This window comes from Ostrea edulis, chromosome 3, assembly GCF_947568905.1.
Source record: "Ostrea edulis chromosome 3, xbOstEdul1.1, whole genome shotgun sequence".
NCBI classification, from domain to species: domain Eukaryota; kingdom Metazoa; phylum Mollusca; class Bivalvia; order Ostreida; family Ostreidae; genus Ostrea; species Ostrea edulis.
In genome coordinates this window covers 44,038,702-44,062,384 of record NC_079166.1, presented here as the reverse complement: position 1 = coordinate 44,062,384, position 23,683 = coordinate 44,038,702, and the positions used below count along the sequence as shown (strand labels likewise).

Genomic DNA, 23,683 nt, shown 5'->3' with positions numbered 1-23,683 from the left:
ATGATGACGTAATACGCAATAAAAGAGGGGATTCCCCTAGTCACAAGTACACGTAGACGTACACAGTCAGTTGCTTAACCTCTCTATTATCTGTGGCACGTTACTTTGTACGCAAATGAAACAATTGTTACAGGAAATTCAGAGTGACATCTTGTCAGTGGTCTATAGTTTACATAGTAGAAATCACACTATGATATTTTCACAGGGAAACCATGCAGATAAAATAGTTTTATAGAGTGAGAGAGAGAATGTTATTGAAATAGAGTTTTGAATCTGGGAAGCATCGGTTGTGTATTGTAGGTACATGGTGGAACAGCAGAGTCGTTCTGGATCTGGGTGGAGGACCCGGACAATAACCACATCTACCACTCAGAGTACTTCCTGCTCCACAAAAAACAGGTCAGTCTCATCATCAGTACTTCCTGCTCCACAAAAAAACAGGTCAGTCTTGTCATCACAAAGACCTCCACAAAAAACAGGTCAGTCTTATCACAAAGACCTCCACAATCACCACCCCTCCCCCTGCAAAAAAATCCCCAACCCAGGTCAGTCTTTTTATCACATTGACATCCTCCTGAAAAACAGGTCACTCTTCTTATCAGAAAGTCTTTCACCCAAAACAGATCAGTCTTTCCATCACAAAGACCTCTACAAAAACACAGTTCAGTTTTATCATCAAAGTCATCTCATAGACCTCCTACACAGATAACTTCAGTGGTTAGTCTTACCATCACAAAGACACACACCCTCCCACACACAAACACACAAAATATGTCAGTTTTATCAACACATCATTAAGACCTGTACAAAAACAGATCAGTCTTCTTAATGCATTCATCACAGAGACCCCCACTCCACCCCACCCCACCCCCCAATCAGGTACATATATGTCCAGTCATCATGGAGATCTCAGCTTAATCAGCTTGGTCTGATATTCTGTATTACCGTTCAGATGTTCGACTAACGTCGATCTGATATTCTGTTTTACAGTTCAGATGTATGATTAACGTCGATCTGATATTCTGTAATACAGTTCAGATGTATGAATAACGTCGATCTGATATTCTGTATTACAGTTCAGATGTATGATTAATGTCAGTCTGATATTCTGTTTTACAGTTCAGATGTTAACAGGGTGTCAAGTTCCTATTTATTCCTATAATTTCCTATAAATTTAAGGTTCCTATATTTTCCCTATAAGTCATTAAAATCCCTATAAAGCCCTATACATGTATATCCCCCCCCCCCCAAAAAAAATGACAGTCCTATTTTCAAAAATGATAAAAAAAAAACAAAAAAACACGAAGAAAAACCCCAAAATCCAGGAGCTGATGCTAGATTGATATTTGATTAGATTGTTATGAAGAGAATAAATATGATGATTGTATAAGAACTGTCTATTGGATGGAAAACTGTCCACATCTGAAAGGATTTTGTCTTTGTTTATGTTTAATATTATTTCTTCTCCAGTAAGATACTATGCTTGCTAGATTTTTATGCAGAAACAATCAGAACTTTTATTCAAATTCTTTAATAAAACCCCGATTTATTCCTATAAATCCTGATATTCTGTATATTTATAGTTCAGATGTTCGAGTAACATCGATCTGATATTCTGTTTTACAGTTCAGATGTATGATTAACGTCGATCTGATATTCAGTTTTACAGTACAGATTTATGATTGACAGGTTATATCAGGAGAGGCCCAGCAGTTAGTGTTCACTATTCCTATCTTTGAGCCCCTCCCTTCTCAGTATTACGTCAGGGCGGTATCAGATCGCTGGCTGGGATCTCAGAGCACTTGTGCAATATCATTTCAACACCTCATCTTGCCTGAAAGACATCCTCCTCATACAGGTAAATACACGTAGAACAGTCTGCATCTTAATGTATAGACCTCTATGTATACTGACGTGTATTGTAAGGTATTTAATATCCAGCACATGTTAGATTATTTGGCATGAGTGTTGAAATGGCATTATCAATGTTCTGCTATATTACACATAATATTATACATGTATAATTGTTCAGTGTGGTGAATGCTATATAATTGTTCAGTGTTGTATAATTGTTCAGTGTGTGTGGTGAATGCTATATAATTGTTCAGTGTGTGTGGTGAATGCTATATAATTGTTCAGTATGTGTGGTGAATGCTATATAATTGTTCAGTGTTGTATTATTGTTCAGTGTCTGTGGTGAATGCTGTATAATTGTTCTGTGTCTGTGGTGAATGCTGTATAATTTTTCAGTGTGTGTGGTGAATGTTGTATAATTGTTCAGTGTGTGTGATGAATGTTATATAATTGTTCAGTGTGTGTGGTGAATGCTATATAATTGTTCAGTGTCTGTGGTGAATGCTATATAATTGTTCAGTGTGTGTGGTGAATGCTGTATAATTGTTCAGTGTGTGTGGTGAATGCTATATAATTGTTCAGTGTGTGTGGTGAATGCTGTATAATTGTTCAGTGTCTCTGGTGAATGCTGTATACTTGATTATTACAGAGTTGCTGGATTTGACCCCACTACCCAAGTCTGCCCTTGACAATCCAGCCTTGGAGGCCCTGTACAAATATTCTCACTTTAATCCCATACAGACCCAGATCTTCCATGTCCTTTACCACACGGACACTAATGTCCTGTTAGGGGCCCCCACGGGGTCAGGCAAAACTGTCGCAGCAGAGATGGCTATATTCAGAGTGTTCAGAGAGTATCCTAAAGCTAAGGTGAGGAAAGAAACATCTTTGTTGTTTATGTCTTTAAAAGTTTGATAATATGTATGTGAAGCACATCTTGCAGTTTTATTTGTATTTTGTACACTTAAGGCTGTGTATATAGCTCCATTAAAAGCCTTGGTGCGAGAGAGAATGGAGGATTGGAAAGTCAGGATAGAGCAAAAGCTGGGGAAAAAGTAAGTTGATTAAAACACATCAATACAGGTAGGATGTTTGTACATAATACAGAAAATCCAATCTGTATTTCTTAAAATAAGATTACTGTAAAATCCAAAATAGGACAGACTCTATAACAAGCCTCTCAAGAACCACTGAACCAGGAAAGCCAAAATTTGCATGAAAGCTTCCTTATGTAGAGGGTAATGCCGGGTTTATGGAGAATATTCTAAGGACTGAGTGCAACAACAGCGATTTCCAGCCCTGAATTATGAACGTTGTTTGATTTCTCTGAAATTCAATATCATGCATTTTGAAATACTACATGTATTAAGGAACTGACATCAAAAAATTATTTCCCCCCGAAACTGATTCCTATTTCTGAATTTGACTTACAAAGCCTGTGATGTTTTTCTCGTAAATTGTCAAAATGTCAACTCTGGGTAATTTTTTAAAAAACTGCTCTCAGATTTGAAATTATGCAACATTGAAATATGATCACTGACACGTCATAAATCAATTGTGGTGGATGCATGCAGCCAGTCTTCATCAGACAGAACAATGATTATCTTAAATAAGATCTTGTAGGGGTTACCGTTAGAATATAGAACTGCTAAGGTGATCCATGCAGCCCAGGCACCTCTTGTTACATAGATGTTGGATGCTCTTTTATTTATGACCAGACAGTATTTCATGATGCTTAACCGAGGTCATTTATCAAAGATCAAGGTCACCAGAGACATTAGAAGTCAATACTTTGTGCAGAGGCTGTTTATGACCAGACTGTGTGTCATGATCTATAGTGGTCTAAGGGTCATTTTGCCAAGGTCAAAGTAACTGTTTTATAATAAAAGGTAGGAATTGATTTGTCCCTGGCTGCATATTTATAATGGAAAGATGTTAGGAAATTGTATTTGACACACAGCTTTCTTTAAATGATGAGACAAGACCCTTGAACCAAGGTCATTTGCCCAAGATCAAAGTCACAACAAAAATTTAAAAAAAAAAATTTGTTCTGGCCTTTTTTTAAAGGATTTTGGTTTCTTCGGGAATTATTAGAAGTAATGAAAATCACTTATGATTATAAAAAAAAAAATCCAGAAAGCTTCCACTTCTGAGAGTTTGAAAGATACAATTAATAATACATCATGAACATGCAGCTTCCTATTGAATTTTTTGTGGTATGGTACTTGGGTACTATTAAGGTCTATATGATCCTGCCTCAAACTGGGAAGATTTAACTCCACTGAAATAATTGATGTGATATTTCAAGTATATAGTTTGCTATATTTTGCTTCATTTTCGTGATAGAGTGGTTGAGCTGACAGGAGATGTCACCCCTGACATGAGAGCTGTGGCGAATGCTGACTTAATAGTGACCACTCCCGAGAAGTGGGATGGGGTCAGCAGAAGCTGGCAGACCAGGAGTTATGTCAAGGCAGTTGCCCTTCTGGTCATAGATGAGATCCACTTGCTGGGTTAGTTAGTCTTTGTTGTAACTAAGTTGTTCATATGTGTAATCTTTTTAAGTATGTTTAAACTACAAATTGGCAAAAATGAAATGAGCCTACAATTTCGAGTGTTGTTACCAATAATTTTCATAAAATGACATCTCACAAAAAATGAAACCAAAAATAAAATTAAATGGATTGTTTGCCTTCCAGGGGATGACAGAGGACCAGTTTTGGAGGTCATTGTTTCCCGTACGAACTTCATTTCCTCTCACACAGAGAAACCTGTCCGAGTCGTAGGTCTGTCCACGGCGTTGGCCAATGCTAGGGATCTGGCAGACTGGCTGGGAATTAAACAGGTCAGCTCCTCCCAACTGCTCCATGTTCGTAGTGTATATTATGAACATATCATAGCTTTTGATTTGGTGAGACAGAAATGTCTTCCTCAGAATCACTGCATCCTCAGTAGCTATACCACATACAAATATCCCTCTAGTAGTCATGTCAATGTGTTATTTTATTTTCGAGTGATCCAAATTTCCATATGGTCACCATAGCTTTTGATTGGCTGTAATTATTTAAGGTAGGTGAGTGATTCAGGATAGTGAGAGCGATGTAACTTTTGTCAATCATAATTCCCTGAATTATTAGCTCACTTGAATCATGTGGGCTCTCACCATAAGAGATGGCCACCATGACGAAATTGTATAATACTATATCACCATGACGACATTCTATGATTATACTATAACACCATGACAACATTCTATAATACTATAAGTTTTTATCTGAATATTCAAGAATACACATTTCTTGTTAATATGTGTTGACAACAACCAGCGACTGTGTTTCTACATAAGGTTAAAATACATGCATTAGCAAATGATTTCCCTTGCATAGCATTACTCCAGGTATGATGTTTCATATTTTGAATGAAAACAACTTATCATGTGACACAATTTAATTGTAGCATCAGAAGAAAGCAAGTCAATGGGGTGACACAAATTTCAAATGATAATAATGCTATGTGCAACTCTGAGGTGCAGGTGAAGGTCAACACTAATGTAAGACCAAGATCTAAGATTGGAATCTGTGATCACTGGGGCTGTTGTTCTAAAATACTTTATTTAATCTTGACCAAAACCCACAATGATTGTGCTTTTAATCACAATAGGATATGTGTATGTTGCAGTAGCATCATCCTTTACAGTAGTAGAACTGTATGTCTCCACTCTATGTCTATATCCATTATCTGAAACAAAAAAACATTTTTTTAATCTTGCCCTGGAGAATATCATTTTCCAATAAATTTGTGCAGAAACAGGCTGTCCAGCGGCCCTAAAATTCCTAAAAATCCTATTTTTGTTTAGTTTTGCTAAAATTCCTAAATATATGTTGAATTCAAGGGGAAATCCTAGAAAGACCCTAATTTTTCAAGTCAAATCCTTAATTTTTAAAAAAAAATTGTGGATATTGATTAGCAATTTTGAGAATGTATTCATACTGAATGTGTATTAACGTAGTTTGCAGATCTTATTCAGATAATGCAGTGAAAGACAGTTGTCCAGTGGATCCATGTGTCAAGCTTGTTTATTGGTTGTGACTGTGACAAAGATGTTACTATTAAGGTTATAGCCAATAACAGCTGGGACAATGGAACCCTGGAAGATGCCCTTCCTGCACTTACAGTATTTTTTAGAGTTTCTTTATTGTCAAATATGCAAAGGTAAATCCATTTAAATGTCTAAAATTGCCCTAATTTAGCTTAAAAATTCCTAATTTTAGTCCTTAATTTCTGAATTTTATCCCTAAAATATGCCCTAATTTTTTTGTCAGCAAAGTGCTGGACAACCTTAAAAAATAATCATGGAAAAAAAAAAATTACCTGGGATTTTTAGACGTATTGAATTTCCATTATTATTTGCAACTAGGCAGGAAATTAATTGTCATATCAATTTACTTTATTAAGCATTAGTGATTGAAAATCAATCCAATGTCTGCATTTTCCGTATTGATATTATGTTTGTTCATGCTTTTCACTCTTATCATTTTGACATCCTGTTTTATATCACCTGCTTTGCATCAATATTTGAATGAAGTCACCCTCATTTTGAAGGAATGTGTATGTGAAGTATTTGAACCCTTTCCCCAGAACAAGGAAATACCAAGTCACAAACCTTTGTAGAAATGTTTCCTTAAAAATGGCATTTTAAAATTCCAAAGTGGCTTTTCTGTGTTTTGATTGAGTTAAAATGAGTTCCCTATTTAGAACAGCTTCATACTAACATACAAATATTTGCTACTATCTTAATTCTAATGGCAAATTCTTCAAGACACCTGGATATATTAAGCACAAGATTTGACAGAAATGTTTGTAGTGATCCAGAGGTAGTTGTTGGAGTTGCATTCAAATTTTCAAAATGGCGTCTCGAAAATGTTCTTTCTGCAGTGACTTTTTCCTCTAGTTACGGCTGATCATTTGGAGAGAAAGGTGATAATAATTTAATGAGGCTCAGTGTGGTATCAGACAGGAAGAGCTTATTATAGTTTAGTGTATGGTTTTTTCACATGCATAATAAGTAACCCACATGATGCATCTTTGGGGCAAGAGGGACATAAATTGTAAAATTCAGCATTCCTGCACCCTGAGGGCCTTAGGAGCAGGGCAAAAACTGCCAAAAATTGACCAATTTTCAAAAATCTTTTCCTCTACAACCGCACATCTGCAAAAAAAAAAAAAAAAAAAAAAAAAACCCAACTAAATGCATAGTGATGTAGAGCCGGAAGGCCTAGGTCTTCCAAAATTGTAAAATTTCATGATCCATGGGGTAAAAGTTTTGGCTCCAGGGCAGGGCCAAATTTGGTATTTGGTGTTTATGTGCAAAACATTTAAATAACATCTTCTTTAATTCTGATGATACTAAATGGATATTTAAAATGAGCAGGTAGTCTTTTACCATGCAAATTTCATGATCCCAGGGGTATGGGTTTTGCTATTAGGGTTATATTTTTAGCTCTTCTGAGCCAAAGGCTCAAAGAGCTAATGCTATGGCCATTTGTGCGGTGTGCGTAAACTTTTTAGAAAAAGGGCTATAACTCAAGAACCCCTTGGCCAATTTTTTTCAAATTTGTTACAGGGTATCATTGGCCCAAGGGCTTTCATACATACTAAATAGAGGGATGTGACCCTTTAACAAGGGGAGATAATCAGGAAAATACAAACAAAAGTAGTGGTTGCTAAAAAATCTTCTTCTCAAGAACCACTGGGCAGATTATCACCAAACTTACACATAAGGATGAGGATATGTTGTAGATTAAAAATTGTTCAAGGCATTGCCCTGGGGCAAAGGGCGTGGTCTCAAGGTCACTTCAAAGTTGACCTAAATTTAAATTTTTTTTAAATTCCTTAAATCTTAGATGTTTTAGTCATTATAAGGACTAGGATCATCAAATTTTGACAGTTGATGCATCTTAGGACCTTGTGTCAAGTTGTCTCAAAAGTAGGTCACGGTGACCTACTTTTTGAATTTTTCAGGTATTTATTTTAAAATTAATTTTGATGCATATCTTGGACACTTTGAAGCCTATGATCATCAAAACTTGTCAGTTGGTGGATCATGGAACCTTGAAATGCGTCAACTGAAAAATAGGTCACCGTGACCTACTTTCTGAATTTTATGACTTATCATTTATAGATATATTTTAAGTTGTTATTTCAAATACCGAGAGGTTTAGAATCATCAAATCTTGTAAGTTGATGCATCTTGAGGCCTTGAAACATATTTATAAAAAAGTAGGTCACAGTGACCTACTTTTTGAATTTTGCAAATATTCAAATTTCACATTTTCAATTTTAGATGCATATTTTGGGCACTGTAAAACCTAGGATCATCAAACTTTGTCAGTTGATGCGTCTTCAGTCTTTGGTTTGTGTCAACCAAAAAGTAGGTCACCGTGACCTACTTTTGGTATTTGACAGCTAAATTACTATATTTCAGACACTATTTGACCTACAATCATCAAACTTTGTCAGTTGATGCATCTTGAGTCTTCGGAGTGTATCGACCAAAAAGTAGGTCACTGTGACCTACTTTTGGCGTTTGACAGTTATATTTATATATTTCAGTCACTAATTGACCTACAATCATCAAACTTTGACAGTTGATGCATCTTGAGTCTACGGAGTGTGTCGACCAAAAAGTAGGTCACCTTGACCTACTTTTGGGATTTGACGGCTATATTTATATATTTCAGATACTATTTGACCTACAGTCATCAAACTTTGTCAGTTGATGGGTCTTGCATGTTCGAAGGGTTTCGACCAAAAAGTAGGTCAACTTGACCTGCTTTTGGAATTGGACACCTATATTTATATATTTCATATACTATTTGACCTACAGTCATCAAACTTTGTCAGTTGATGCGTCTTGCATGTTCAAAGGGTGTTGACCAAAAAGTAGGTCACCTTGACCTACTTTTGGAATTGGACGGCTATATTTATATAATTCAGATACTATTTGACCTACAGTCATCAAACTTTGTCAGTTGTTGGGTCTTGCATGTTTGAAGGGTGTTGATGAAAAAGTAGGTCACCTTGACCTACTTTTGGAATTTGACGGCTATATTTATATATTTCAGATACTATTTGACCTACAGTCATCAAACTTTGTCAGTTGATGGGTCTTGCATGTTCGGAGTTTGCTGACCAAAAAGTAGGTCACCATGACCTACGATTGGAATTTGACAGCTATATTTCAATATTCAGATACTAATTGGCTTAAAATCACCAAACTTTGTCAGTTGATATTTCTTGGGTTCTCAAAATGTGTAAACCAAAAGGTAGGTCACATTGACCTACTTTTTTTGAATTCTTAGGATTTAACTAAAGATTTAGAATACTAAGAGGCTAAGAATAGAAATGGTGGGGTTGTACAATTTATCAGAAGAGCGATTCTAGGCCCTTGGGCCTCTTGTTTTCTTTTTGATAATTGAAGAGTAAGAGATACTTTTACCTCTTACTTCAAAAATCAAAGTTTCAAGGAATAATTGATCCTTGATAGCGAAGAAAATGTTTTCATTTGGCATTTTGTGTATGTTGTCCATGTTATGTACTGTTTGTTAACCTGTAAAATAATATCTGTAATCATCATAAAGTAAAGAGTTATTAAATTTCCATAGCCCTCGTACTTTCTTGAAATCATTAAAAGTAAATGACAAGGATATATTGCAGAGTGATCTGATCTATAACTAGACTCAATATAACAAGTATCTAAACTAGAAAACAATGATTCAGAAAGTAAAAAGAAATCCAATCGACCTTTTTTAAGTGGAGATTTTTTCCTCCAAGAATATCTATGAAGGTTTTCATGTAACTGTCTAAAAGGGTCTGCATAACCCTGAGTCTCTCATTTCTTAAATGTTGTCTCTAGCCTATGGATTATTAATACACTTATAGTTATGATAGTCCAGGTTTTTGTTTAAGACCCAAGTTCAAATCTCCACACCATACAATATTTTGGTACTGCATGTCATCAATATGTGTCTGTATATTTTCAAAAAACTGCTGTGAATGGACCATAAATATTGCGTAACACCACTTCATGAATATGTCTACAGGTATTAAAAGCAACAAATAATTTCCACATATTAGTATATCACCTTTTTTCAGAAATGACCTTTCAATCAGGATAGCAACTCTTCTTGAATTTGAAGGAAAAGATCTGAATTAGTAACATTGAGAATGTGATTTTCAATATCACTTTAAAAGTGTGTGTCGTGTAAACAATAAAGTTTAATATTGTACATTAATTAAAGATATCAGGTAACTAAAAACATTTCTACGTTTCACAATATCTCATAGACATTGACAATTTACAGAAAGTATTTCAACCATTTTAAAGCAGAATTAGAGATACCCTTTAGAACCAAGTTTTATAAGTGTTTGGACTATAATAAGTAGGTAGAAAGGAAAGATGTAAGGGTGAAAGAAAGAGATAAGTAAAACAAATATACATTGTAATGACAAATACATGTATGCATACAGGCAATAATGTTTTTATGCACTCGTCTAGACGGGACGTATTATGGTACAGTAGTGTCTGTACATCCGTTCATCCGTCCAGGCACTGACAGTTTCCGGACTTTATTTGACTCTCCCTGCAACTAGTGAATTAAGAATGTATACATAAGCTTATATCAATGAGTTACAGATCAGGTTTGGGTTTGGGCTTTGTTGACCTATTTTTGAAAGAGTTATGGGCCTTGAATTACTTTTGTATGTTTGTGTTGTAGATGGGTTTGTACAATTTCCGTCCATCTGTCCGCCCTGTGCCTCTTGAGGTCCACATTCACGGATTTCCAGGACAACATTACTGCCCACGAATGGCCACCATGAATAAGCCCACATTTCAGTGTAAGTTACAGACAACACTACTGCCCACGAATGGCCACCATGAATAAGCCCACATTTCAGTGTAAGTTACAGACAACACTACTGCCCACGAATGGCCACCATGAATAAGCCCACATTTCAGTGTAAGTTACAGACAATATTACTGCCCACGAATGACCACCATTATATACGGGTCACTTCTGAATACAATCCAGTAAACTTTACTAATAAACAAATCAACATTGTCTTAAAACTGTTCTAAATGTACCTTATTTGAAGTCTGAGAAAAAGTTAAAAGCTGGGTAGGGCTTACATGCTATATTTCTGTGAGACTTAAAGGGGCATGGACACGATTTGAGCTGGAAATTTTTTAATTTTATTTTTCCATGTTAATGTTTACAATACTTCACTAATGTATTTCTAAAGGTGAACCAAAATGTGAATATCAGTTGTTAAGTTATAAATGAGATATAGCACCCACAATTCTTTTTTATGTAAACAAGGTTCGTGCCATGTTTTTGTTTACATTAGACTGTTTGATAGAAAATAGTGTGTTTAAAACAAAATGAGATGTGCCAAACACTAGAAAATATTTAATTGTGTTAAGAATTCACTTATAAATTGAAAAAAATCTGCTTTAAACGAAACTTTTACTAGTTTATTTAACCTATGTAAAGAAAAACATGGCACGAGCCTTGTTTACATAACAAGGACTTGTGACCTCTGTATCTCCCATGTACCTCGACTACTGACATTCAAATTTTTGCTGATCATCAGTAATACCTTAGTTAAACATTCTAAACATTAAAAATCAAAAAGTAAAATATGAAAATTTTTAGCACAAATTGTGTCCATGTTCCTTTAAACTAAGGTATTTCTGATGGTCAGCAAAATTTGAAGGTTGGTTGTCGAGTTAACAAGAATGATACAGAGCTCACAATTCTTTGTTATGAAAACAAGGCTCGTGCCATATTTTTGTTTACATAGGTTGTAAAGTAGTACAGTATAACAGAATGCGTCTTGTCTCTACATCAGTTTATTTCAGAATGCCGAGTATATGTTATTAAAGAGCATGCAAACACGTGGTTATCAATATGTGCGGTAAACAGGGATAATCTCAGAGTTTGATATATACAATGCATATACGTTACATCCCCCTTCTTTAATTATTCTTATTTTACATTATAAGAGAGTGAAAAAATACTGCAAAATTAACAAAGTGTTATGAATTAAATTAATAATTCAGAGTTATGATAAAAATAAGAACTATCTTTTGTCTTTTAAAATATCGGATATATATATATTTACACTATATATATATATATATATATATATATATATATATATATATATTTGAGGATTATTATGCCTCATCACTTTATATAATCACTTATACATTTTGAAGTCCTCGTATCGTTTCGGCAATTTAATTTCTCTGGTAGATCTCCTGGTTGAAGTCGGAGCATAATTGGTCTTATCTGCTGACGGTGGTTTATGATTTTCAATTGTAGTCTTATCTGCTGATGGTGGTGTGTTTTCGGCTATGCTAACGGTCTTATCTGTCACTACCTCGTTATTTTCGACAAAGGGCTCATTTGTGCAGCGCAAATGTTTTCTGTTTCGTCGATAGAGGCCTCGACCATCCTCCGTGATCACTTGATACGAGCGGATGTTTACTTTTTCGTTGACCTTTGCCTTCGTCCAATTTTTTTCATGTCCAAAACGTCGAATTCTCACGGTTTCCCCACTTTTAATCTCTGGTAGGTCTTTCGCTGTGCGATTGTAGTAAAATTCTGATCTATGTTTCCGTTCTCTCAATCGCTCTTTGACATTTGAGGTTAGGGCTGGTTTCAAAGTTCGGTTTTGATTGGTAGCAGAGTTCTTGTACGGCATGCCATTAGTCGTTGAACTGCAGAAGTTCCCATATTTTCAGAGGGAGTATTTCTCCAATCTAATAGAGCGAGGAAAGGATCGCTTTTATCTAATTGGCATTTCTTCATTAGGTTCTTTGCAATTTTAACTGCATTTTCAACTTTCCCATTAGATTTTGGGTACAATGGCGATGACGTAGTATGCTTGAACTCATAGTTCTCTGAGAAATAAGCAAATTCCTTGCTATTGTCTGAAATCAAAATTTCAGGAATTCCGTGTCTGGCCATTTGTGCTTTGAGTTTGGTGATGACTTCCTTTGACTTTTTATCATGCAGACGGTCAATTTCAAAAAAATCGGAATAGTAATCAACAGTGATGAGATATTGTTTGTCATCAAATTGAAAGAGGTCAGTTCCAATTTTCTGCCATGGTCTATCGGGAATTTCATGCGAAATGAGAGTTTCTTTGCCTTGCTCACCCTGTATGGTAGCGCAGACTGGACATTCCTTGATAAAAGATTCGATATCTTTCATCATATTTGGCCAATATAGTGATTCTTTGGTTCTACGGTAACATCCTTGAATACCAATGTGGCTGGAGTGTACCTTTTGAAGAATTTCACCTTTCAATGTAGGTGGAATAACAATGCGGTCTCCTTTGAAAATTAAACCATCCTGTGAAGTCAGTTCGTCTCTGAATGTGTAGAAGATCTGTATATCGGGTGTCAGTTCATCTCGCTCCGGCCAACCATCTTTGATTGTTTTGTACAACTTTTGCATTGTTTCATCACGCGAGTTTGCAGATTTGATTTTCTTTAGAGTTTCGGACGAGATGGAGACGTACTCGCTCATTGTAACGGACTCTGCATCTTTTTAGGATTTTGCACGGTCGGTAATGGCGAGTACTCTGTCTTCAGAATCATTTCTCTGTATCTGTACAGTTGGCAGATAGGCTCGACTCAGTGTATCAGCAAGATACATTTCAAAACCTCGTTTGTATGTGATTTCGTAATCAAACTTCTGAAGACGCAAGAGCATTCGTTGAAGACGTTTAGGAGCGGAAACTAAACTTTTCTTGCTGATGATTTCTAGCGGTTTGTGGTCCGATTCCACTTTTACTTTCCGTCCAAGTGTGTAATGCTCAAAGCGTTCCATGGCAAAGAGAACAGCGAGTAGTTCCTTTTCAATCTGTGCGTAGTTGACTTCGGTAGGCGTTAATGCACGGGATGCATATGCAACGGGTTACTCATTTTGTATGAGACAGGCTCCTAGTCCGCGTTCAGATGGGTCACACTGTACCGTCGCCGGTAGGTTAGGATCAAAGAAACGAAGTATAGGGCTCGTAGATAGTAGTTTTTTCAATTCGTCAAATGTTTTGCCATGTACAGCATTGTCCCACACAAATTCTGATTCTGCTTTTAGTAGGTCTCTGAGGGGTGCTGTTATCTCTGATAGATTTGGCGCGAATTTCTGGACAAAATTTACCATTTCTAGTAAATGTTGTATGTCAGCTTTACATTTAGGTCTTGACATTTCAGTGATTGCCTTGATTTTTAAGGGGTCAACTTTGAGTCCATCGCTTGAGATAATGTGTCCCAAATATGACACGGATCGCAATTTTAGTTTCATTTTGTCTTTGTTGATTTTGATCCCTTTCTCCCTGCATCTCTCTAGCAAGGTAGATAATTTTTTGTCGTGATCACGTATGGCCTCGTCATCCAAGTTTCTACAACCGTATACGACTATGTCGTCATGAATTGCTTTGATTCCATGTATACCAGATAGAGCTTCATCCATTCTCCGCTGGAATTCTTCGCTTGCTGGTTTAATACCGAATGGCATGCGGAGCCATCGATATCTACCCCAAGGGGTTCCGAATGTTGTGAGAAAACTGCTCTCATCATCGAGAGTAATATGCCAAAAGCCATCCTTGCAGTCTACTACAGAAAAAATTCTGGCTTGGCTTAGTTCTGGCAAAATATCATCTATAGTTGGTGTTGCATAATGATTTCTTTTCAGGGCTTTGTTCAGAGGTTTAGGGTCTATACACAGACGCATTTTCCCACTGGGCTTCCGTACAGCCATCAATGACGATATCCAGTCAGTCGGTTCTGTTACTGGAGCCAAAACGCCTAAATCTGACAGTCTGTCGATTTCAGATTTTAACGGTGCCTTCATTGCAATCGGGACTTTTCTTGTTGGTAGTTTTACTGGCGTAACTGATTTGTCAACATCGAGGTGTAATTTTCCATCCAGTTTACCCAGGCCATTAAATATGTCACTGTATTTTTCAATGATGAAGTTGCTTTGGGAGGCTGACTCAATGGCTGCTATGTTTTCTGTGTTGACAGTTATCATTTTTATTCCTTGCACAGCCTTTGCTCCGAGAATAGGATTAAGATTTCCTTCGACCACAACAATTTCTATGTTGTATTTTTTATTGTTTTTGGGGTTGCGGACACTTATTCGCCGTTTTCCAAGGGGTTGGCATTCCGACTTGTTAAACATTATCAGAGTCATATCTGCCTTTTGTAACATCCTGAGATAGGCGTCATTACAGGCTTCTTTGTAAATTTTCTCGGGTAGAACGTTTACGGTTGATTCGCAATCCAATTGGAATTTCACTGTATCATTTTCAATTTCGATTTCTGCAAAAATCTTTTTCTCAATGGCATTAACATTTTCGATCATGAGGATGAATTCCTCGTCACTGGATTATTCCTGGTTGACTTGTTTTACATGTTCCTGTTTTGATTTCGACTTTGTCTGCAGACATTTTGATGAAAAATGATTCATTTTATTGCACTTCCTGCATGTTTTTTCCCATGCTGGACACAATTCCTTGCGGAAGGGGTGCTCTTTACCGCAATATAAACATTCCTTTTGAACTTTTGTTTCTGGTATTTGTTTGAAATCTTTTCTGTGCGCTTGTGTTGTTCTCAGCGGTTTAGTTTTTCGCATGGTTTTCAATTTGACAGCGTGAACTTCCTCCATGGTTTTAAGTTGCGATGTTGACTTTTCGTTTGCTCTGCATATGTCAACGCATTTTTTAGGTCCAGTTTTGCTTCTTGCAGTAGCTTTTTGCATGTTCCATTGTCACGGATTCCAAGTACAATTCTGTCTCGAATCATATCGTTTTCTAGAGCATCAAATTTGCAGGTTTTCGCTAGAGATCTGAGAATTGCCACATAAGTGTCAATGTTTTCATTGATTTCTTGGTCTCGTTTGTAGAAAGTGTACCTTTCATAAGTTTCATTGGTCTGTCCAATGCAGAAGGATTCAAATTTTTCTAGAACTTTGTCTATGTCTTTTTTGTCATCTTCAGAGTCAAACTGAAGACCATCAAAAATATCCAGAGCGTCAGATCCGATGCAAGTAAGAAAGGTAGCAGTTCTCACCTCCTTGTCTTTTTCCTTGAGAATAGACGCTGTTTCATAATTGCTCCAAATCCACTTGAACTTTTTCCAGTTCGTGCACAGGTTTCCTTTAAGATCCAGTTTTCCAGGTATTGGTATGTTTGGATTCACAAAGACAGGAATAGAGGGAGCAGCAGCAGCATTATCTTCTTGATTGTTCATGGTGACAAATATCCAGAGATACACATACAGAAGTTCCACTTAGTACTTTTACTTCTGACACCATGTAAAGTAGTACAGTATAACAGAATGCGTCTTGTCTCTACATCAGTTTATTTCAGAATGCCGAGTATATGTTATTAAAGAGCATGCAAACACGTGGTTATCAATATGTGCGGTAAACAGGGATAATCTCAGAGTTTGATATATACAATGCATATACGTTACATAGGTGAAATATACTTGTAAATCTTTTGTTTAAAACAGTTCAATTTACAAGTTAATTCTGAACACAATTAAACAGTTTTTAGTGTTTGTCACATCTCATTTTGTTTTTAAAAACATGATATTTTCTATCAAGCAATCTATATGTAAACAAAATCATGGCAAGGGCCTTGTTTACATAACAAAGAATTGTGAGTGCTGTATCTCACTTGTAACTCAACAACTGACATTAAAATTTTTGCTGACCATTAGAAATACCTTAATAGTTAAGCATTGTAAACATTAAATTTAAAATGGAAAAATAAGATTTGAAAATTTGCTGTTCAAATCATGTCCATGCCCCTTTAAAGGAAACTGCATGGACATTTGCACTTATGATCACTTGATCCCCATGCCTGAATTTAATTTGAACATGCTTGTTATTTAACCAAACAGAGTGCTATCGGATATCTGCATTGTATTGAGTATTGCTTTATTAATATTTTAGATTCTTTGTAATGATGTATTTGTTATGTTACTGAACACAATCGGTATTCATTGTGAGGCTCTGTGTATTGTTTAATTTTGTTTACCTAAGCCAAAGGCTCATGTGAGATTTTCTGTTCGCCTGTATGTTATTAACATTATGGTCTTTATTTCAAGAGCTAACTGAACTCCACTAACAAAACAAAGTATCCTTAATGAAGGGTCTTGTCCTCTCCCATTTGGAGATAATTTAAAAAACTGAAAATGTAAAGGAGTCATAGTAGAGTAGAATCACTTAGGCAGAAAAACTAAACTTTCTTATGTGCATATTTAGCATACATTCCAAGTTGTGGCCCTCAGGGGCTATAGGGTTGGGCCACAGTATAATGGCTGAGTATTACTAAATGAATGAATATTTCTCGTTTTTCTAATGAAAACATTAAAAACATGGGATATGTATGTAAACAGCAAAGTAGTTTATGCAAAAAAATTTCCACATGCATCCATTGTTCTTATATTCACATAATACAAACACACTAAACAGTAAAAACTTCATGTCAGTAAAGGTTTGTATTTCAAAATGTCCACATCACAGTGGTTCATCAAGTGTAGAAAACATTGAAACAGCAAAGGGTTATTACACACAACATACTGGTGAATGTCAGTAGATTTAAATGTGGAAGGAAAAACTTTCCAACAGAAAGGGTACAATTTGTCAAAACGATAATAGTTAGATAAAGGTCCAGAATTTTCTAAAATTGTCTTTTCATGGCACTGATAGAGTGCTTGGCTCAGTGGTCTATTAGGGTATAGACAGGCAGTTTGAAAGGTTGCTAGATCAAATCTCTGAGTCATCATATTTTTAATTAATTTGACATTTTCTTGGGCAAGACACTTGCATTACTTGTCTCATTATACTCAGCTTTACCAGAGCCTCAGCTGGGGGTTACATCTCATCTTCAGTAGACAGCTTTACCTGGGCCTCAGCTGGGGGGTTGCATCTCATCTTCAGTAGACAGCTTTACCTGGGCCTCAGCTGGGGGGTTGCATCTCATCTTCAGTAGACAGCTTTACCTGGGCCTCAGCTGGGGGTTGCATCTCATCTTCAGTAGACAGCTTTACCTGGGCCTCAGCTGGGGGTTGCATCTCATCTTCAGTAGACAGCTGTACCAGGTACTCAGCTGGAGGTTAACCTTCAGTAGATAACTGTGCCAGGGCCTCAACTGGGGTTAACCTTCAGTAGTTAGCTGTACCAGGGCCTCAGCTGGGGATTAACCTTCAGTAGACAGCTGTACCTAGTGATGAGCCTCAACTGGGGGTCAACCTTAGAAAATAGCTGTACCAGGGCATCAGCTGTGGATTAACCTTCAGTAGATAGCTGTACCAGGGTCTCAAATGGGGAATGACCTTCAGTAGATAGCTGTACCATGGCCTTAGCTGAAGGTTAACCATATTAGGGCCTCAAATGGGGGTTAACTGTACCAGGGCCTCAAATGGGGGTTAACCTTCAGTAGATAGCTGTACTGGGCCCTCAACTTGGGGTTAACTGTACCAGGGCCTCAGCTGGGGGTTAACCTTCAGCAGATAGCTATACCAAGGCTTCAACTGGGGGTTAACTGTACCAGGGCCTCAGCTGGGGGTTAACCTTCAGTAGATAGCTGTACCAGGGCCTCAACTGGGGGTTAACCATACCAGGGCCTTAGCTGGGGGTTAAACGTATCAGGGCCTCAGCTGGGGGTTAACCTTTCGTGAACATGAACTGGTGTCTATTAGGGGAAGGGGATTTCTCTCATATCTACGTATGTAAGATACAGATATTCTATGAAAGAAAGGTATGTAAGATATTTCTATCTTTCATATCTCGTGACGTTTATCTTACATAGCTCGTGATGTCATAATCAATACACAACTAGCTTGCAACATACATGTACCTTGCCTCGATTGACAAATACTAGCATCTGCAAAGCTCTTGTACAAAAAATGACAGATTGTAATGTCCCTGATAATCTCCACGTGTATGTGACCGGACACAAAAATACACATTCCTTGAACAATTACTGCACACTCAACAACAGTCACAAATTCCTCACACACCTATGCCATCTGGTGCATTATGCCAGTTCACAGAAACCCAGCCCACATGGTCTATTAGTTCTGGGCCTACATTCACATTCACTCTGTCAACGTCTACTGTCCATGTCTCAGGTGAAATAAGTGCCTTCAATGTCCATGAGACTCGAGTCTTTGCACGCGTGAAAAACGAAAGTCTAGCCATGCCCATATTCACCAACAAAAACCACTTGGAATCTCTCTTCACATACTCATCATTAAATAACTGCTCAATTACATGTAATATCAATATTAATGCTCGTCTAAGAAAAACGTGCAGTTGTGGATTCAGATTCTGATTAGGTCTGTCAAAATGTTTCGCGCTGATGACTGTCGAGTTACGTCACGCACCCTGATTATTGATTTATTCAAAGAGGAATAACTCTAATACAATTCACTTATACACTCGTCGGCCGATTTTTTGTCGGCAACATAGTTTCCAAAATGAAGGTCGTAGAATTCGATTCTGGTGTTATTTTTAATGTACAGCAAAAAATTAATTAATTGGAAAATTCTCAAAATGGCGTCGCTAGGCACAAGGAAAACGGAAAACTCTAGAATATGAGAGAAAAATACTCTCTTATGTGTTGCCATGAAATAATAAGGTGATTCCACCCTCGGGGTTGCAAAAATGCGGTAAAACCCTCGGCAAAGCCTCGGGTTTCACAGATTTTTTGCAACCCTCGGGTGGAATCACCTTATATTTCATGGCTACTCATAAAAGAGTCTTATAATCTTTCATCTGCTTATCACCATGGCAATCAGGGATAAGTAGTATAGGCCTTATTAGCCTTATAGCTGTGAAAGGATTTAATGTTTCAAGGGCAACAATGGTAAGTACAGTGTTAGGAATAATCAGACAATTACATTATGGCTGAGCACCATAAGAATCATCCCAAGAAATATTATAAGCTGCATGTGGTAGACACCGAGGTGCATTCATTGCCTGTTGCTTGCTCATCACCAACAATGTGTGATGTAACAGCAGAAGGAAATGAATTTCTTATAACAGACATCGAACAAAGCTTAACTAGGCTGGATAAGTATAACATAGATCCTCAGTAATAACATCTGGCATTGCCAGGTCAGGTAGTATGTAGCTGATCCTCTCGATACGGATATTGGACTCAGTCAGCTCATAAGGTTTTAATGTGAAGATAGTCAGGCAAATTATATAGAGTAATGCTACACCAGCTTTAATTAAGTTCTACAAAGGCTTGTATTAGTTAAAGAAGACGTATCTTGCATATCAAAGATTCTGTATTTAGTCTATAGGCTATACTGTAACTGGAAGTGATGAAGGAGAGCAAAAATAGCTAGCTTCCTTGTGTGACTCATGGTCTGTGGAGACTGAAACTGCCAGGAAACAAGAGACAGTGCTGACCAAGTTTAGAGTCCGCTGAGGTGTCTTGTGTTGCCGATTCAGGCAGTGTAGAATTTTCTGTTGTACACGGGTTTCTCTAGGAAAGGTCGTGACATTCTATTGATCTTGATATTGATGGAGGCTGACTCGTGTGTGATTTTAGGAGAAGTCATCTGAAAGTTCACAAGAATTATGATAATTGTCAAATATAACTAATTGATGGGATGTTAGTGGTTTTTTTTTTTATTTAATGGATCATCAAAATGTTATTTGTTTACCAGACTATTTATATTTCAAAGAGTTTTTGTCTATCCTAAATGACATTTCATGCAAGTGTAGACTGTCATAATACTTATTTATGGCATTTCATGATGTGATTGAAAAATCCTGAGCTTTCTCTGACATGTTCACCTGCATGTCCCTTCAAGGTGAATGTAATATTCCATTTCTCCAACATGAGATCATGACAAAATTAAACTAGGAATTTCCAAATTAAAAGAATTGATTATTATTTTTTGGTCGTTCAATGAAAACTCATATCTCTACTCACTGTCAACGAATTAATTAAGTCTCAAAATTGTAAAGAGAGCTAACTGGATTACTAACAGTTGTTAAATTGTCATTACATTGAACCCATTTTGAATGAAAGATCGGGTGTCATTTTGTAAGTTCTAGTGGCTGGTTTTGATTAAATTAAATTGTTTGGTCATGTAAGAAAACAAAATCTTGCATCTGTTATAACTTTCAACTAGGTCTTGCATTGTTTCTGTATACAAAATGGACAACCAGGTATCGTTTTATAGGCACAGATAGCAGGTTTCCATGTGTAAGATAATTTAATCATATATAACAAAACAAATTATCGACATTTTTGTGGTCAATATAATAACTACCCTCGAAATACAATATTCACCTTGCCATCAGTGAACCTAGTACTCCTCAGACAGCTAAAGCATCGTATTGACCCTGACAATGTCAATGATCGTATTTACCAATGTCATGTCAGTTATAGACATAGGCTACTTTGATGTATTTTATTTTTTCCTGAAGCAATGATTGTTCAACTTGACATTATATGCATAAACTTATATACATGTAGGTTGTTCACATTATAGGGGAAATGAAAAAAAATGGACACATGAGGTGATTTTTGCACAGTCGGTTCTGCCAGTTATACAAATTACCCAATCAATTGGATCCATTGTTTTCACACAGTCATAATAAAACTTTATATAAGGAATGATAGGCTAATGAAAATCGATCATTTCTTGTTACAGTATTGTCCTATATAGTATGACATATTACAAAATTGATGTAGGTAGAATGATGAAAAAGAATTATTCTGTGACTTTATAGAATACCCACAAATATCATAGGCAGCGAAATGCTTTCACAAATACCATAGGCAGCGAAATGCTTTCACAAATACTATAGGCAGCAAAATGCTTTCGCAAATATCATAGACAGCAAAATGCGTATTTCTCATAATGAATTATATCATACTTGTTACCGTTTTTAAACAGCCATAAAAACGCACTCCCCAGAGAAGCCTGTTCTTGTGTTTGTATCGTCAAGGAGACAGACACGCTTGACTGCCCTTGACCTGATTGCTTTCCTTGCTGGTGAGGACAACCCCAAACAATGGTTGCACATGGAAGAAATGGAGGTGAGTAGCATGATGGAAATTATTGAAAATATACACAATAGGTAGTGAACTGTGACTTCCAGATACAGCACCTAAATCAGCTCTAGTGATTCACAGTTGTATAGTTACAAACATTTAGTACACAAATTGTTCCGAAAAGTTAGGAATGAAAGGTCGGTGATGTAATCCGGTACAGAGCAGTGGTGTTTACAATTATATGGTAATTGAAGTAAAAGATGAATTATCTTTGTATTTTTTATGCCCTTGTGAAGTACCCAATCCCCATAGCCTCCACCTAACCCCCCAGCTCCCCCAACTCCTAAAGGAAATTTGTTGTTACAAATGCCAATGACATGGAGTTATGTTTTATCAATTAACATTGTGAAAAGACTATAGCTTTAAAATAATTTTTATAAATTAATTTAGATTTCAGACAATTTATTTACTTCTGAATTTTTTTTAGATTCATATGATTGTATAGTTGATGCATGTAAAATACACACAAATATTTGATAAAGCATATTTAATTTCCCAGTTTTTTTTAATATCACGCAATGTAATCTTGATTTCATTCAGTCTGTTAATACACTTCAACCAGGAAGGAGACTGTTTATGATGACTTCTGAGTGTGGAGTGGTGGGTCCACACATTGTGTTGCGTATTATGTCATTTACTTGCTTGTTTGTACGGTTCGTTTGATATCTGAAAAAAGGAAGAAGTTCAATACAGACAGAAGATAGAGACTGGCAGGTAAGAGATTTGTATGTGTGTTGTATCTTTTATTCATTGTGTCTTATATGAACTTATACTCAACTTGACATCAATTGGGGGGGGGGGGGGGGGGGGGTGTTCCAGCTCTTTGTTGCAGATTAATGTGAAGGTCACAATCAAATTGCCACCATAGAGCTTAGCTAGAGTTGTATAGTGTCAATTACATTATTGTGTCATTTTGTACCCATTATGTCTACATAGATGTTGTGTATCAAATGAATAATGAATCTGCTCATGAAGTACATGAATATTGATGCTGATTCATGTATCCACTAGATTTAATTTGAACTCTGGTGTAGTTTACTAAGTTTAGAGTGTATCAAGTGATAATATGAAATAACGCACTGCTACTGACAATTTACTAGATACAATATCAAACTGGTGTATTTTATATGATCTGCATTTTACATTTTTAATGTTAGTTTTTAACTTCATTATCTTCCCACAGTACACATTACAAGCTTGATACAGTGGTTAAATTACGGGATGATATCGACAGATCTGCAGCTTTAGGGGACATTCACCGTAACTGTATTACAGGTGGTCTGCATTGAGTCAATTCCTCATTCTAGAATGAAATCAAAATGTTATTTTGTCTTACCAGCTAATAACAATATTTGGCTTTGCTTATTGATTGCTGTAAAGCATGAGACTATGGTGATGAAACACTCAGATTTTTGTCTCGATCTATTGAATCCCGTTTTCAATCAAGAACTGACGTTGACATTTAATCATATTCAGAATTTGGCAACGTTACTATAGCAGCACGTCTGGATCTTTTTAATGGTACTACACTTAACTGTAATAGATTATAGCTGGACTTTTTTAAATGGTGCTACACTTGACTGTAATAGATTGTACCTGGACTTTTTTAAATGGTACTACACTTGACTGTAATAGATTGTACCTGGACCTTTTTAATGGTACT

The 23,683-nt window shown here is 36.5% G+C and overlaps 2 protein-coding genes and 1 long non-coding RNA gene across 6 annotated transcripts in view; 2 read left to right on the top strand and 1 right to left on the bottom strand.

Annotated features, from left to right (window-relative positions):
- Positions 1-23,683, top strand: part of LOC125677368 (activating signal cointegrator 1 complex subunit 3-like) — a 129,765-nt gene that overhangs the window by 26,924 nt on the left and 79,158 nt on the right. For both annotated transcript variants that reach the window (XM_048915399.2, XM_048915400.2), the window contains exons 23-30: positions 301-399; positions 1,690-1,858; positions 2,504-2,724; positions 2,824-2,909; positions 4,201-4,367; positions 4,554-4,699; positions 10,632-10,752; positions 21,863-22,005. In XM_048915399.2, the coding sequence (XP_048771356.2) occupies positions 301-399; positions 1,690-1,858; positions 2,504-2,724; positions 2,824-2,909; positions 4,201-4,367; positions 4,554-4,699; positions 10,632-10,752; positions 21,863-22,005 (1,152 nt within the window). The remainder of the gene's footprint in view (positions 1-300; positions 400-1,689; positions 1,859-2,503; positions 2,725-2,823; positions 2,910-4,200; positions 4,368-4,553; positions 4,700-10,631; positions 10,753-21,862; positions 22,006-23,683) is intronic.
- Positions 20,108-22,000, bottom strand: LOC130052569 (uncharacterized). Its single transcript, XR_008800912.1, has 2 exons — positions 21,850-22,000; positions 20,108-20,512 (listed from the first exon to the last, which is right to left on the bottom strand). It is a non-coding gene; the product is annotated as an uncharacterized LOC130052569 (long non-coding RNA).
- Positions 22,559-23,683, top strand: part of LOC125677369 (beta-1,4-galactosyltransferase galt-1-like) — a 29,043-nt gene continuing 27,918 nt past the window's right edge. For 2 of the 3 annotated variants that reach the window (XM_056157890.1, XM_048915404.2), the window contains exon 1: positions 22,692-22,734. The gene's annotated coding sequence lies outside the window, so the exon portion shown is untranslated. Of the gene's footprint in view, positions 22,735-23,683 lie in introns of all 3 variants that reach the window. The other variant, XM_048915401.2, reaches the window with a different exon arrangement.